The sequence below is a fragment of the Brassica napus genome, unplaced genomic scaffold, assembly GCF_020379485.1.
Source record: "Brassica napus cultivar Da-Ae unplaced genomic scaffold, Da-Ae ScsIHWf_1301;HRSCAF=1857, whole genome shotgun sequence".
NCBI lineage: Eukaryota > Viridiplantae > Streptophyta > Magnoliopsida > Brassicales > Brassicaceae > Brassica > Brassica napus.
The window spans coordinates 14,092-29,019 of record NW_026014716.1 but is presented as its reverse complement, the minus strand read 5'-3'; the positions used below and the strand labels follow the sequence as shown (position 1 = coordinate 29,019).

The 14,928-nt window shown below is 45.6% G+C and overlaps 2 protein-coding genes across 2 annotated transcripts; one reads left to right on the top strand and one right to left on the bottom strand.

The window, feature by feature from the left end:
• Window positions 1–1,636: 1,636 nt before the first annotated feature.
• On the bottom strand, window positions 1,637–3,958 carry LOC125596828. The gene has a single exon (XM_048771847.1). It carries the CDS (start codon window positions 3,956–3,958, stop codon window positions 1,637–1,639), a length of 2,322 nt encoding a protein of 773 aa, XP_048627804.1.
• A 4,277-nt stretch (window positions 3,959–8,235) lies between these two features.
• LOC125596827 lies at window positions 8,236–14,510 on the top strand. Its single transcript, XM_048771846.1, has 2 exons — window positions 8,236–8,634; window positions 8,739–14,510. Exon 2 carries the CDS (start codon window positions 9,339–9,341, stop codon window positions 14,508–14,510), a length of 5,172 nt encoding a protein of 1,723 aa, XP_048627803.1. The 5' UTR covers window positions 8,236–8,634; window positions 8,739–9,338.
• Window positions 14,511–14,928: the final 418 nt, after the last annotated feature.

Genomic DNA, 14,928 nt, shown 5'->3' with positions numbered 1-14,928 from the left:
AAGCGTCTAATTTCAGGGAGTTAAATCACATATATACCAGGAAAAACCAAGTATCATTCCACGGTTACATGAAGGTAATAAACTAAACATAAAGTTTATGTCAAAATAAATGCTTACAAATATTTGACTTTTTCAGGAAAACTATCACTCACAACCACACCTGGATCGCGCTTCTACTTTGACAACGATATTGGTATCATACAACGCTTTCAAAAGAGGAATAAACTGTTATCCTAAGCCTCATAGCAAACGACACCAGCCAACTTTTAAAAAATTTACGTTACCGCTTTCTACGTCAATTAAATAGGTACACTCAAATACTATTTTCTCTTACGAATATTGAATTCCTCAAAACAATTTATTATTCAAACTTACTGTTGTTTTTTTTAAAAAAAAATGATCACTGCTTCCAACGTCTTCGCATTATAAAATAAACAAAACATAACTTACCCTTTCAGAAACTTCAAAACTCCCAATTTTAATTGAACTGGACTTTTATTAAACATGTAATCCGTGCGAAGCGCGGACACCGACCCTAGTTAGAATAATAAATTCCAAATTGATTTGGATGCTGGAAAGGATAGAAATATTTCCAAAAATCCAGGAGATCGTATGACTCCAGAAAATTCTACTGACCAATGATATGCTGTGAAAACTAGCATCAGATTCACATAGGTGATCCGTCTTGAACATGTAGAAATATAAACAAAAACCAAGAAAATGTGAAGTTACGTCCTATTATGTCAATATATACATAACAATTTACAAAAAAATCGAAAGAAAATAGTTACAAGTCTTAGCTGCTGATTCCCCCGTAATGCAATGGAAATCAGAAATATACAACTCCGGAACAATGTTAAATTTAATTTCAAGTTTGATACCAGGTAATAAATAGAAAAACAAAAAATACCCTATTACAAAAAGTAAGACAAAATTGTAGGTTTGTATGTTTCAAGAAATAGCAAGTTCATATTTTCAAAAAGTTGCAAGTTTTTAAAGATTTTTTTTATATATTTTACTAATTATTTTTAGTTTTATTTAAGTTTAGACATAATTAAGACGTGACATTTAAAATTATAAATAAGGGTGAAATCAGATTATCATTACTTTTAAGTGTTACTAGGACAATGTTTTGCGGAGAAAAAGAAGGTGCATGAGTTTTTGTTCTCTTTTAGCAAATCTTTTAAGTTATGAAACACGTGAATCATATGAAAACTTTCTATTACGTTTCAACGGAACGTTAGATTCAAAAAGTTTTGCTTCTAGCTGCTATTTGTTTTTTATGAACGACAGAATAAAAAGAAAAATATTTGTAAAGAAGAGAAGAGAGGAGAACAATGTCAAAGAAACATAGCATGACTTTTTTTTTCTCTTTTAGCAAATCTTTTAAGTTATGAAACACGTGAATCATATGAAAACTTTCTTTTACGTTTCAACGGAACGTTAGATTCAAAAAGTTTTGCTTCTAGCTGCTATTTTTTTTTTGATGAACGACAGAATAAAAAGAAAAATATTTGTAAAGAAGAGAAGAGAGGAGAACAATGTCAAAGAAACATAGCGTCAACACCATGGATGGCGTAGATTGACTGTTCTTTTTTTTTTTGAACAACAACAAACTTTATATTAAAAACTTGGTTCAGACCCGAAGAGTGGCCGGTTCAATACAAAGTGCAGATTTAGCTAGCGAGTCAGCCGCAGAGTTCTGCTCTCGCGGAATAAAAGAAAGCAGAAAAAACATAAAACGGGAAAATAGATACTCGATATCCATTAAAACTCCATAGAGCTCCATTGGAAATTTCTTCGAGTTGACTGCTCTAACGAGCACTTGAGAGTCGGAGCGCATCCAGACGTTGGGGAGGTTAGCAGCGTGTGCTGCACGGATTGCTTCCCGTAGGGCCAAGGCCTCTGCGAGGAGTGGTGACGAGACAAAAGGAGAAGCAGAGGAGCCCGACACTTGTGGCGTTGTAGTGGTGCTGCCTAGAATCCATCCCAGGCCTGCCCGCTTAGTGGTTGTAGTCCAAGCTGCGTCAGAGTTACAGAGCGCTGTCTCCGGTGGAAAGGATATAGCTGGTAGGTAGGGAGAAGCTGGTGGTGGAGAGTCGGGTTTCTTTTCCTGACCCAGCATCCATTCCCTCGCATTACATAAGGCGTTTGTTACAATAGAGATGGCTGGCGATGTTCTGTTCTCGAAGAGAAGCCGGTTCCTAGCAGTCCAGATATTCCAGCATAGCCAAGAGAAGAAGTCAGATGCAATACCCGAAGGGGGAAGACAGACCAGCCTCGATGCTGCGGTGAGGGCGCTGTGAACTGAGGCAGAGCTGATGAAGTCCAGGTTTGGTTTGATGGGGGCTAGTGCCCATACTTGTTGGGCAAAAGGACATTCGAAGATAAGGTGGACTCCTGTTTCGATGCCTCCGCAGTGAGGGCAGTTGGTGTTAGACATCATGCCTCTTGCTTGTAGGTTTGCTCCAAGCGGGAGAGCTCCTTGCGCTAATTTCCAGAGAAACAGCTTGAGTTTTGGCGATGTATCCACTGCCCAGATAGCCTTACTCCAATTAAAGGGGGCCATAAGTAACTGATGAGCTTGTCCTCTGGTGTCTTCTATCAAGGAGTAGTAGCCAGATCGTACACTATAGATACCATCCTTAGATCCATGCCAGCAAAAGATGTCCTCCATATTATGGGCGCTTGGGCGGATCAGATAGATTAGGTGAGCTACCTGCGGGCATGTTGCTTCGATCTTTGTGTGATTCCACTCATTTGAACCTCTAATCATAAGGTCTGCAACAACAAGGTCTCTGTCGATCTCTCTTGGTGGGCCAAGAATCCTCATATCCTCGGAGCTGGATAACCACGAATCAGACCAAACTTTTGTTGAGTTTCCATTGCCTATCACCTTCCTAAGATGTCTAATTAACAGGTCTCTTCCAGCAATGATCCCTCTCCAGCCATGTGACGTGGATGAGGGGCAGGGGACTGTCAAGAAACTCCCTTTGTAGCAGTACTTTCCTAAGAGAGTTCGAGCCAGTAGACAGTCCGGCTTGGTGACTAGACGCCAAGCTAATTTTCCAAGCATAGCTATATTGAAGGCCTGTATATCCCTAAACCCAAGTCCGCAAGAATCTTTTGAAGTCGAAAGAGTGTCCCAAGAGACCCAACATATTTTGCGGGTGGAAGGATCCGCATCCCACCAGAACCGGGTCAAGGCTGATTGTATGCTGTTACATAGTCCCACGGGGAGGAGGAAGCATGACATAGAGTAGGTAGGTGTAGCTGTCAATACCGACTTGAGCATGGTGAGTTTCCCGGCCGCTGATAACCGGCGAGAAGACCAGGAGGCGGCTTTGATCTTGATTCGTTCCACAATGGAGGAGAAAAGGTCACGCTTCTTTCTTGTAAAAAGCTCAGGTAGTCCTAGATATTTGCCTACCCCTCCCTCTTTAGCTATACCAAGGGTTTGTTTAACACTGATTCGTGTTTCCTGTGGTGTTTTCGCTGAAAAGGAGATAGAGGACTTGTCTGTGTTTATGAGCTGACCCGAAGCTAGTTCGTACTGGTGGAGAATAGCATGAAGCGTTGAGGCGTTGCTTGTAGTGGCTTTGATAAAAAACATGGTATCATCCGCAAAGAGGAGATGGGTTAGTCTCGGGCAACGTCTAGCCACCCGAATCCTAGTAAGATCGCCACTGTTCTGAGCCCGGCAGCAGAGACCCGAAAGGACCTCTCCGCAGAGGATGAAAATGTAGGGTGAGAGGGGATCGCCCTGTCGGATGCCTCTATCCGGAACCACCATCTCCCGGGCAGTGTCGTTGATAAGAAAAGAGTACGAGACTGTGGAGATGCATTGCATGATCCAGTTGACCCAGATAGCACTGAAGCCTAACCGTTCGAAGACAGCTTTGATGAAGCTCCACTCGAGTCTATCGTACGCTTTACTCATATCAGTTTTGACCGCCATGAAGCAGTTAATCTGAGCTTCCGATGTCTTGAGTTAGTGGAGGACTTCATGCGTTATCAAGACATTATCGGAAATGGCCCTTCCGGGTAGGAAAGCCGATTGGCTCTCAGAGATAATGTCGCCGAGAATAGGTCGAAGCCGCAGAGAAAGGATTTTTGAGATGACTTTGTAATAGACATTGCATAGTGCAATGGGTCGGAACTCCGCAACTGTCTTCGCTGTATGTGTTTTGGGAATGAGGCGCACATGCGTTGCGTTGATACCCGTCGGCATGATCCCGGTAGCAAAGAAACTGCGAACTTCTGAAACGATCGCAGGACCGACTGCCGGCCAGTTGGACTGGAAAAAGCAGGCCGAGAATCCATCGGGTCCCGGAGCCTTGTCCGGGTGAATGGAGAACAAGGCTCTCTTGATTTCCCCGGCTGTTGGCATAGAGGTCAAGGAAGCATTCATTGCTTCTGAGATGCAGGGATTCAGCGCTTGGGCTACTGTCGCTGTGCCATCAAATCCAGCTGACGTGAATATGTTGCTAAAGTATCGGGCTATCTCTGATGCAATCTGGTCTTCCTCGTATAGGGTGTTACCCTCAGAGCTTTCCATAACACTGAGCTTGTTCCGAGCTCTTCTCCCTTTTGAGACCGCATGGAAGAAGCTTGTGTTCCTATCTCCTAAGGTCAACCAAAGAAGCCTACTTCTTTGTCTCCAGAACTCTTCCTCAGCCTTGTAGGCTTCCAGGAGAGCAGTGTTAAGAGTTGAGATAATAGCTTCCTCTACTGTAGGGTCTGCCATAGCCGTATCTAATTTGCTTTTGAGATCCTCAATTGCCTTCCGGCTATTTGTATGATGTGATCTGCACCAGGAAACAATAGCTCTTCGACACTGTGTGAGCTTGTGCGAAACAGAGGCTGATGGCGAAGCTTCCCAAGCGGTCTTGATTAGATCCTTGACTTCTGGTACGTCCTTCAGCCGTCTATCATAACGGAAAATTCTACCAGATTTCCTCATACTTGCGCTGAAGGCACTATGGACTGGCCTATGGTCTGATGCTTCGAACTTCAAGTAGTTGCATCTTCCTTGTGAGAATGCGTCAAACCAGGCGCTATTTACTAGAGTTCTGTCTAGGCGGCTGTGAATGAGGTGGGTGTGGTGCTGTCCTCGCCAGGAGAGGCAGTTGCCCGTATAACGTAGATCGAACAGGTCATTTCGAGCCAGGAAGTTTCTGAAGTTGAAGAAAGAGCTCTCTGCTCTTAGCGGGCCACCTGATTTTTCACTATTCTCTAAGATATCATTGAAGTCTCCGGTCAAATTCCATGGCCCATTTCGGTCCGAGGCCATATCAGATATATTATTCCATACTGTGGCGCGTTTTGAGATATCCGGTTCACCATACACGAAAGTTGCATTGACATTGATTCCTTTAAAGATTGACTGTTCAAGTGTTTCAAGTGTGGTATTTCTCCGCCTAGTGAGGTTTCTTCTTTCTTTCACTCTCTTTATCCACCACTACTGGTATCACATTTTTGTGATTTTTCTCTAACTTGAATCGAAAGCCCATCTATTGTGACTGTGAATTTAATTCTTGGTTATTGCAATTGTTAACTATTATCTAAAATTTGAGATATTTGCAAATGCCAAGTGTGTAGCAATATAAGAAGTTTAAAATGTGTGCAAATGTGCAGCCTCTACAGCGAGAGAAAGGAGCTTGAAACAAAAAAATGTTGAATTCAGAAAATAATATTAGTGACAAAGTTGTCTACATTGAAAGTTGAAAGATATATTAACCAATATATAAAAGAGATGGATCAATCCACTTATGAACATCATCTAATTTAACACTGTAGATTTTTTAGTTGCACAACTTGTTTATGAGACTTATCTCAATCATTATGTAGTGAATCTTTTTCACACAATTGTATGTTTAGAATATGTACAAAATAACATATTGATATGGTTGAAGTACATTGCAATTGGCCATTTGTTGTATATAAGTACAGATGGAGTTTTGTTTTCAAACTTTGGGTTTTTGGTGAATTTGTGTTTGGTACATGTGAAGGGAGATGATGTTTTATGGTCATTGTAACCTTCTCTTTTTTCGGACATATTATTACACTAGAAATCACACCAATACAAAGAACTAGATATTGTAATCTCACATCAATCATAAGCTCCATTCACAATATCATGTCAGATCATGAACCAAAGAGACTCTTTCAGCCTCCTATATACTCTCAACTCCCTTTTTACATTTATTGAAAACTCTAACCATAAACAGTCTTCATCGAATATAAGCTTCCATGCTTATGTTCATGTAGGTGCCAAGTCAGCACTATCTCCGTACTTATCAATATCCCTTTCATAAGACAACTTTCATCTAAGGCCCTGTTCGTTTGTACATCTGGAAAATGCATCCAGATGGTCCATCTAGATGTATCATCCAGATGCTCCATCTGGGTGTTGTTCGTTTCTTCATTTCGTTCATGCATCCAGATGAATCATCTGAATGCAACTATGTTCGTTTGCTTTTCATTTTTTTAACTTCCATCTGCATCCAGGTGGACTTGTTAATAAAATGACTAAAATATAACTTTTTACGTTTCAACGGAAAAATAGCATTTTTACGGTTTTGGCCGAAAATATTTTTGCGGTTTTTGAGGAAATATGTGTGTTTTCGCGAAAAAGTGCATTTTTATGGTTTTGGCGGAAAAATATGTTTTATAGGTTTGGCAGAAAAATACGTTTTTGCGGTTTGGACGGAAAAAGTGTGTTTTGAAGTTTTGGCGCAAAAAGTGTTTTTGACGGGAAAAGTTTTTTTTCACGATTTTGGCGGGAAAAGTTATTTTTGCGGTTTTGACGGGAAAATATATTTTTCCGGTTTTGGCGGGAAAATACATTTTTTCCGGTTTTGGCGGGAAAATACATTTTTCCGGTTTTGGCGGGAAAATACATTTTTTCGGGTTTTGGCGGGAAAATGCGCTTTTCCGGTTTTGGCGGGAAAATACATTTTTCCGGTTTTGGCGGGAAAATGCGCTTTTCCGGTTTTGGCGGGAAAATACATTTTCCGGTTTTGGCGGGAAAATACGTTTTTCCGGTTTTGGCGGGAAAATAAGTTTTTTTTTTTTTGGGTTTGGCGGGAAAATACATTTTTCCGGTTTTGGCGGGAAAATGTGTTTTCCGGTTTTGGTGGAAAAATTCAGTTTTCTGGTTTTGGCAGAAAAATTCTGTTTTCCAGTTTTGGCGGGAAAATTCTGTTTTCCGGTTTTGGCGGGAAAATTGTGTTTTTTTGGTTTTGGCGAGAAAATTGTGTTTTTTGGTTTTGGCGGGAAATTTGTGTTTTTCGGTTTTGGCGGGAAAATTGTGTTTTTCAATTTTGGTGGAAAAATGCGTTTTTCCGGTTTTGGTGGGAAAATTCTGTTTTCTGGTTTTGGTGGGAAAATACCATTTTTCAGTTTTGGCAGGAAAATTCCATTTTTCGGTTTTGGCGAGAAAATTGTGTTTTTCGGTTTTGGCGAAAAAATGCGTTTTTTTTTTGTTTTGGCGAGAAAATGCGTTGTTTCCGGTTTTGGTAGGAATATGCGTTTTTTGGGTTTTGGTCGAAAAATGTGGTTTTACTGGTTTAGCCGAAAAAATGTGTTTTAATGAAACATGTGTGTTTTATGTTTTTTGCGGAAAAATGCATCTTGCGGTTTTGGCGGAAAAGTGTGTTTTTCCGTTTTTGCGAGAAAATGTATTTTTTGGTTATAGTGGAAAAAAGTATATGCAAAAAAACTGAATTTACGGTTTGAAAATAATATTTTGATTTTAAAAGGTCATTTTTGTCATTTGTCATTTTGGACTGAACTAAATGCATCTGCATCCAGATGCACCATCAAGACTCACCTTCATTTGGGTGAGAATTTGAGATGAGTTTTTAAAAATTCAGCTGGGTGATCCATCTGGATGTAGCATTATAATGCACTAAACGAACATCAATTTGCATCTTCACCCAGATGGATCACCTGGGTGAGCAAACGAACAGGCCTAACAGATACCTTGCTTTTGTTTTGATTTTTTTTTTTGGTCAAAGCTTTAGTTTTGATTTTAAGTACCAAATTAGATAGAAATATTAACTGAGGTTAAACCATTTGAAAACTAAACAAGTGAAATATAAACACTTGAAAAACAAAACTCTCGGTATCTAGCGCCCTCCAACTGTCATCAAATTGTACTTTCACTCCTTAATCGTGTAAACCTATTGTCAAAGTTTAAGAGCGGGCAAGCATAGAATCCAAGCCGTCTTGTCAAAGTAGTGTGCGTGACTTTTAATCACGTGGCTGTGTGTTCGATGTCCACAGACGGCGATCTTCATTTCTCTTTTTACTGTTTTTTCTCTCTAAATTATGTAAAAAAGAAAAGCTCAAAAAGTATTGTGGTTTTTGGCCGCCCAACCCTAATAGCTTCGGGTCGATTAAAATAAAAACAAACCTAATTGCCAACACGAAGTCAGAGTTGTCTCTGGGTGAACTCCGTCGTTCCTGGTCGTGATCAACATGGAGACCGCGAGCGAGGCAGGGATGAGTAACACGGTGATGTGTGTGTTAACAGACCCAGAAGGAACTCACTTAGGTTCTTCAATGTATATTCCTCAGACTGCTGGTCCTCTCCAGCTTACTCAGCTCGTCAACAAGTTCCTCAACAACGTAACACCATCTTCTTTTCACCTTTTCTGAAGTATAACTTCTTCGAAGGAAATGATTTTGCAGAAACTTTTGTTTAGTTACTCTGTTAATTGTTAATTGTCCAGGAGGATATGTTGCCTTACAGTTTCTATGTCTCAGAAACTCTGTGTTGTAGAGGATGGATTTAATCATCCCACAAGACCCAAGGAATAGAAGGCCTGGCCCAGACCAAGGAAAGCGATGGCTCGAAGAGTCGGCTTAAACCGGTTGATTACTCGGCTTGCCTCTACAGTATCTCGAGTCGAGCGACGCCGACTAAGAGGCACACAGCTCGGCGACCGCTCGGACGAATGCGGGCCTCTCGGCCCAATAAGGAAGGCCCACGAAGACGACTTAAGCTAGGTCAAGAACGACACATCAGAGGGCTATATAAGGAGAAGGAAGAGAAACGAGAAGAGGATCCGAAATCATCTGACTAACACTTGGCGGCTAGATTAGGGTTTTCACCTTTGCTTCATCTTGCCGGTATCTGTACTTTTCCGGTAACTCATCGAGTTGCCGGCTTCTCTTCTGTCGCATTCTCTTTACTTCTCTTGTAACCGACTGAACGTCTTTTCCGACCATAATAAAACGTCTTTGTTAAACCCACATCTCTTTATCACCGTTTTCCGATCAAACAGTTGGCGCCCACCGTGGGGCCTTTTTAGCAAAGTAACGTTAGTACTATGGTTGTCAGCAACGACAGTTCTTCGTCTGGCGAGGAGCGCGAAGCCCTCGAGGTGATGCCGGCTCCCGAGGTAACACCTACGCCTACACCAGTAACTCCGCTACCCCCTCCTGCGTCCATGGAAACCATCTTGGCACGCCTCGCCCTGCAAGAAGCGGCGCAGAAGGCGGCGGTCGACCAAATCACAGCGATAGCAAAAATACTCGCCCCTATCGCTGCAAACGCCGAAGCTTCAACGGCGCAGTACCGTCGACACCTGTTCGCCACTGAACGAACCACCAACGTAGCACCTGCGCGGGATAACAATTACCAGAGCGCCGGTAACAGCAACCAGAGCGCCGGTAACGACATCAACGCAGACACCGCAAGCGAGCTAGCCGCGTTGAAACAGTCGGTCCTCGACATCAACTCAAAGATCCACCAGGTGACGACCTCGGCGCCCCAAATCGAGCACGTACTCGCGGAATCTCTTCGCACACCCTTCACGCAAAGGGTCACCGGCGTACGGCTCCAGAAGATGGAGAAACTTCGTCTTCCAACCTTCAAGGGTCTCTCCGACCCTTCTACTCATGTTACGTCCTTCAACATAGCGATGCGACGCGCAAATCTGACCGACGAAGACAAAGACGCCGGCTTTTGCCAACTCTTTGTCGAAACCCTAGAGGGACCGGCCCTTACTTGGTTCACAGGCCTCAGAGAAAACTCCGTCGATTGTTTCCACGACCTCTCGACGGCCTTCCTCAAGAATTATATCATGTTCACCAACCAAGAAACGACCGTGTCCGACCTGTGGAACCTCACTCATACCAGCGGCCAAAGCCTCCGCGACTTCATGGAAAAGTTCAAGGCTATCGTCTCGAAAGTTGATATTCCTGATCCTATCGCTGTCGAGTCTCTGATGAATACCTTGCACGTTGACTCCACGTTCCGTCAGGATCTCTACCGATACCCGACGAAATCTGTGTCTGACGCCATCGCTCGCTCAAACAACTTCATCCGCATGGAAGAAGACACAAGAGCAAAGTTTGCAAAAGAAGCAGCAGCGAAACAGCGACCCGCCCGAACAAACGACACCCGCCCTGAGCCCCGCCAGCACTCCTCCGGTGGGAACACCACTCAGAAGCGAGGCTACGTTAGCTCGGTCGACGACGAGGAATCGCCAAAGACAGCAGCCGTCACGCGAGAGAAAGCCTGGAACCACTGGGATCGAGACTCCGCCTCGAAGCAATCAAAGTCGTCCGAACCAGCGAGTTCAAACTCTGAGGAGCCAAAGAAATGGTGCCTCTACCACAAAAGGGATTCCCATGATACGAAAGAGTGCAAAGTCCTCATCGGGCAATTTTTCGACGGAATTACCAACGGGACAATTCAAATGCCCACCTCTCCAACGACACCGAAAAACACCAAAAGTTGGAGTAAGAACAAGGAGAAGAAGGCACAGAAGTCTCAGCAGAACACGGCCCCTAGCGAGGAAAGAGCGAGCCCTGAGCGCACTCCTGTCAACAACGTCGGCCCCGCCAACGACTCATCAGAAGACGAACATCCGCGTCGCCGGCGACGAGTGGAAGTCATACTCTCTCGCCCTTGTGACTCCTCTGACGACGACTCCTCGACAATGCAATCAGATTTACGCGACAAACTGAACAGCAAAGTCGAGCAATCTCTCACTTCCCCGACAACAGACAAAGATCTGCGCACCCTATTGAAGCGAAAGAACGCTACGAACGAACACGTCGGAAGCGCCGACCTCCGCGCGACCATCTCAAAATCCAGCGCCAGGAGAATAGGTCAAAACGGCGACCTTCGCGACCAGCTCAATTCAAAGGCCGATGACCTGCGAATCCAACTCAACCGTTCAAAAGGGTCCGATCTGCGACGACGTCTCGAATCAAAAAAGAAAAAGCCCGCAGAAACTCTTCAATTCGAGAACACAACCGATGACTTAAGGAAGCAACTCGAATCAATGCGAGCTACCCGCAATCCGCACATTAGCGTAATCATGGGAGGATCACCTCCTTGCGGCGACTCAGTTCGAGCTGTCAAAGACTACAAACGACAAGCCACCACCTCCAAGAACTGGCCGCCTCCAGTCGAAAATGATCACCAGATCACTTTTTCGGCACTGGATACCAAGGGCGTCCATACGCCACACAACGATCCTCTCCTCGTCGACCTCGACATCGGAGAATGCCTAGTCGCAAAAGTCCTTATCGACACCGGCAGCTCAGTCGATCTCATCTTTCGCGACACACTCGACAAAATGGGAGTCGATTTGAGAGATATGAAGCCTTCCTCTCGCACGCTCACTGGCTTCAACGGGGCCTCGGAGCAAATGATCGGAACAATTCGTCTTCCAGTATACGCAGGTGGTATAACCCGTACCGTCAAGTTCTCCGTCATCCGAGCCAAAGCACCCTACAATGCCATCCTCGGAACACCATGGTTGCATTCCATGAAAGCCGTTCCCTCGACGTACCATCAATGCGTCAAGTTTCCCGGCAAAGACGGAAAAACACAGACGATTCGGGGAGATCAACAAGCCGCGAGAGAACTGCTGATTGCAACTGTAAAGATGCAGCAACAGGCTTCCCTCGTCAACTCCGTCAGTAAACCACTCAGCAAGATATACCCCCAGAAGGAGGAAGTTCGCGAAGTCGCAATCGATGAATCCGACCCAACGAAAATCATCCGAGTTGGCGTCTACCTGTCCGACGACATATGTTCAAAGATCATCTCTTTCATCAAAGACAACGCTTCAACGTTCGCCTGGAAGACCTCCGACATGAAGGGGATCGACCCCGCAGTTACCTCCCATGAACTGCACGTCGACCCGACGTTCAAACCCATCCGACAGAAGCGACGGAAACTCGGTCCAGAAAGATCTAAAGCAGTGAACGACGAAGTCGACCGGCTCCTCGACGCGGGTTTTATTACCGAAGTTCGATACCCTGAATGGTTAGCCAACCCGGTCGTCGTCAAGAAGAAGAACGGCAAATGGCGCATATGCGTCGATTTCACGGACCTCAACAAGGCATGCCCAAAGGATAGTTACCCACTCCCTCACATCGATCGTCTCGTCGAATCAACCGCTGGTAACGAACTCCTAACCTTCATGGACGCTTTCTCGGGCTACAACCAGATCTTGATGCATCCCGATGATCGCGAGAAGACAGCATTCATCACCGACAGAGGGACTTATTGCTACAAGGTGATGCCCTTCGGGCTAAAAAACGCCGGTGCGACTTATCAGCGACTCGTTAACCGAATGTTCGCTGATCAGCTTGGCAACACCATGGAAGTGTACATCGACGATATGTTGGTCAAATCGCTCAAGGCCGACGACCACCTAAATAACTTACGCGACTGCTTCAAGATCTTGAACGACTATGGGATGAAACTCAACCCGGCCAAATGTACCTTCGGTGTCACCTCTGGGGAATTCCTCGGCTACATCGTCACTCAGCGAGGAATCGAAGCTAACCCCAAGCAGATCTCGGCGATTCTCGACCTTCCAAGCCCGAAAAACAGCCGCGAAGTGCAGCGACTAACGGGACGCATAGCAGCTCTCAACAGGTTCATCTCGCGATCGACCGACAAGTGTCTTCCCTTCTACGAGCTACTAAGGGGAAACAAGAGGTTCGTCTGGGATGAAAAATGCGAAGAGGCGTTCAATCAACTCAAGCATTATCTCACGACCCCACCCGTGCTATCGAAGCCAGAAGCCGGCGACACACTATCTCTCTACATCGCCGTCACATCCTCCGCCGTCAGCAGCGTATTGATTCGGGAAGATAGGGGAGAACAGAAACCAATCTTTTACACAAGTAAAAGAATGACGGAGCCAGAGACGAGATATCCAACACTCGAAAAGATGGCCCTAGCCGTCGTCACCTCGGCCAGAAAACTGCGACCCTACTTCCAGTCGCACACGATCGAAGTACTGTCCAACCAACCACTCAGAACGGTTATGCAAAATACTAACCAGTCGGGACGGTTGACCAAATGGGCGATGGAGCTGAGCGAACATGACATCGCATACAAGAATCGCACAGCAGCAAAGTCACAAGTCCTTGCCGATTTCCTGATCGAGTTGACGCCAGAGCTGGAGCAAGACCTCATCCTACCAAGTGTAAACTGGATCCTCCACGTCGACGGTTCATCCACGAGTAAAGGATCAGGAGCAGGAGTGCAATTGCAATCACCAACAGGAGAACTCATTCGGCAGTCATTCAGTTTTGGTTTTGCGGCATCAAACAACGAAGCTGAGTACGAATCCCTCATCGCGGGGCTCCGTCTCGCCAAGGCGGTGAAAGCCAAACGAATCAGCGCTTACTGCGACTCTCAACTCGTCGTAAGCCAATACCTCGGCGATTACGACGTCCGCAACGAAAGGATGGACGCCTACCTCAAACTCGTCCAGGACCTTACGCGAGACTTCGAGTTCTTCGAACTCACGAAGGTTCCTCGCGGAGAAAATGTTTGTGCCGACGCCCTCGCCGCTCTGGGGAGCAAGCTACACGACCAAGTCAAAAGGACAATCCCGATCCACAAAATCGAGAAACCAAGCATCGACACGAAGGCAGAACAGGCCGCGATAATAGCAGCGATCAACGACGCGATGGACATCGACGAAGCGGAATCTCCCTCGCAAGATGATCACCCAACAGATTGGCGCAAGGAACTCATCGATTACCTCGCGGAAGGTTTACTGCCCGTCGAAAAATGGGACGCCCGGCGACTGAAACGACGCAGCACACACTACGTCGTCATGGATGGGGAACTACACCGATGGACTGCAACAAAGGTACTACTCAAATGTATCGCCGGTGAAGAAACGAGACTCGTCATGGCCGAAACACACGAAGGAGCAGCCGGCAACCACTCAGGCGGGCGAGCTCTCGCACTAAAAGTTAAAAACCTCGGATTCTACTGGCCAACCATGAACGCCGACTGCGAGACATACGCGCGCAAATGCGATAAGTGCCAGCGTCACGCCAAAACCATACACAGCCCAACGGAGTTTCTCCACACCTTGACTGCTCCATACCCATTTATGCGATGGGGAATGGACATCATTGGTCCGATGCCGGCATCTCGGCAAAAGAAGTTCATCCTGGTCCTCACCGATTACTTCACAAATGGGTTGAAGCCGAAGCCTATGCCAGCATAACCGACAAGGAGGTACAAAACTTCGTCTGGAAGAACATAATCTGCCGACACGGGCTCCCATACGAGATAATCACGGACAACGGTTCGCAATTCATCTCGCATCATTTCAAGGGCTTCTGCGACAGATGGCGCATCGACTCAACATGTCGACGCCGAGAAACCCGCAAAGTAATGGTCAAGCCGAATCGACGAACAAGACCATCATAGACGGTCTGAAGAAACGACTCGACTTAAAGAAAGGTTGCTGGGCAGACGAACTAGATGGTGTCCTGTGGTCCCACAGAACCACTCCTCGCGGAGCGACAAAGACTACACCCTTCTCAATGGCCTACGGCGTCGAGGCAATGGCTCCCGCAGAAGTGAACGTGACGAGTCTGCGCCGATCGCGAATGCCACAGAACGCCGAACTCAACCGCGAC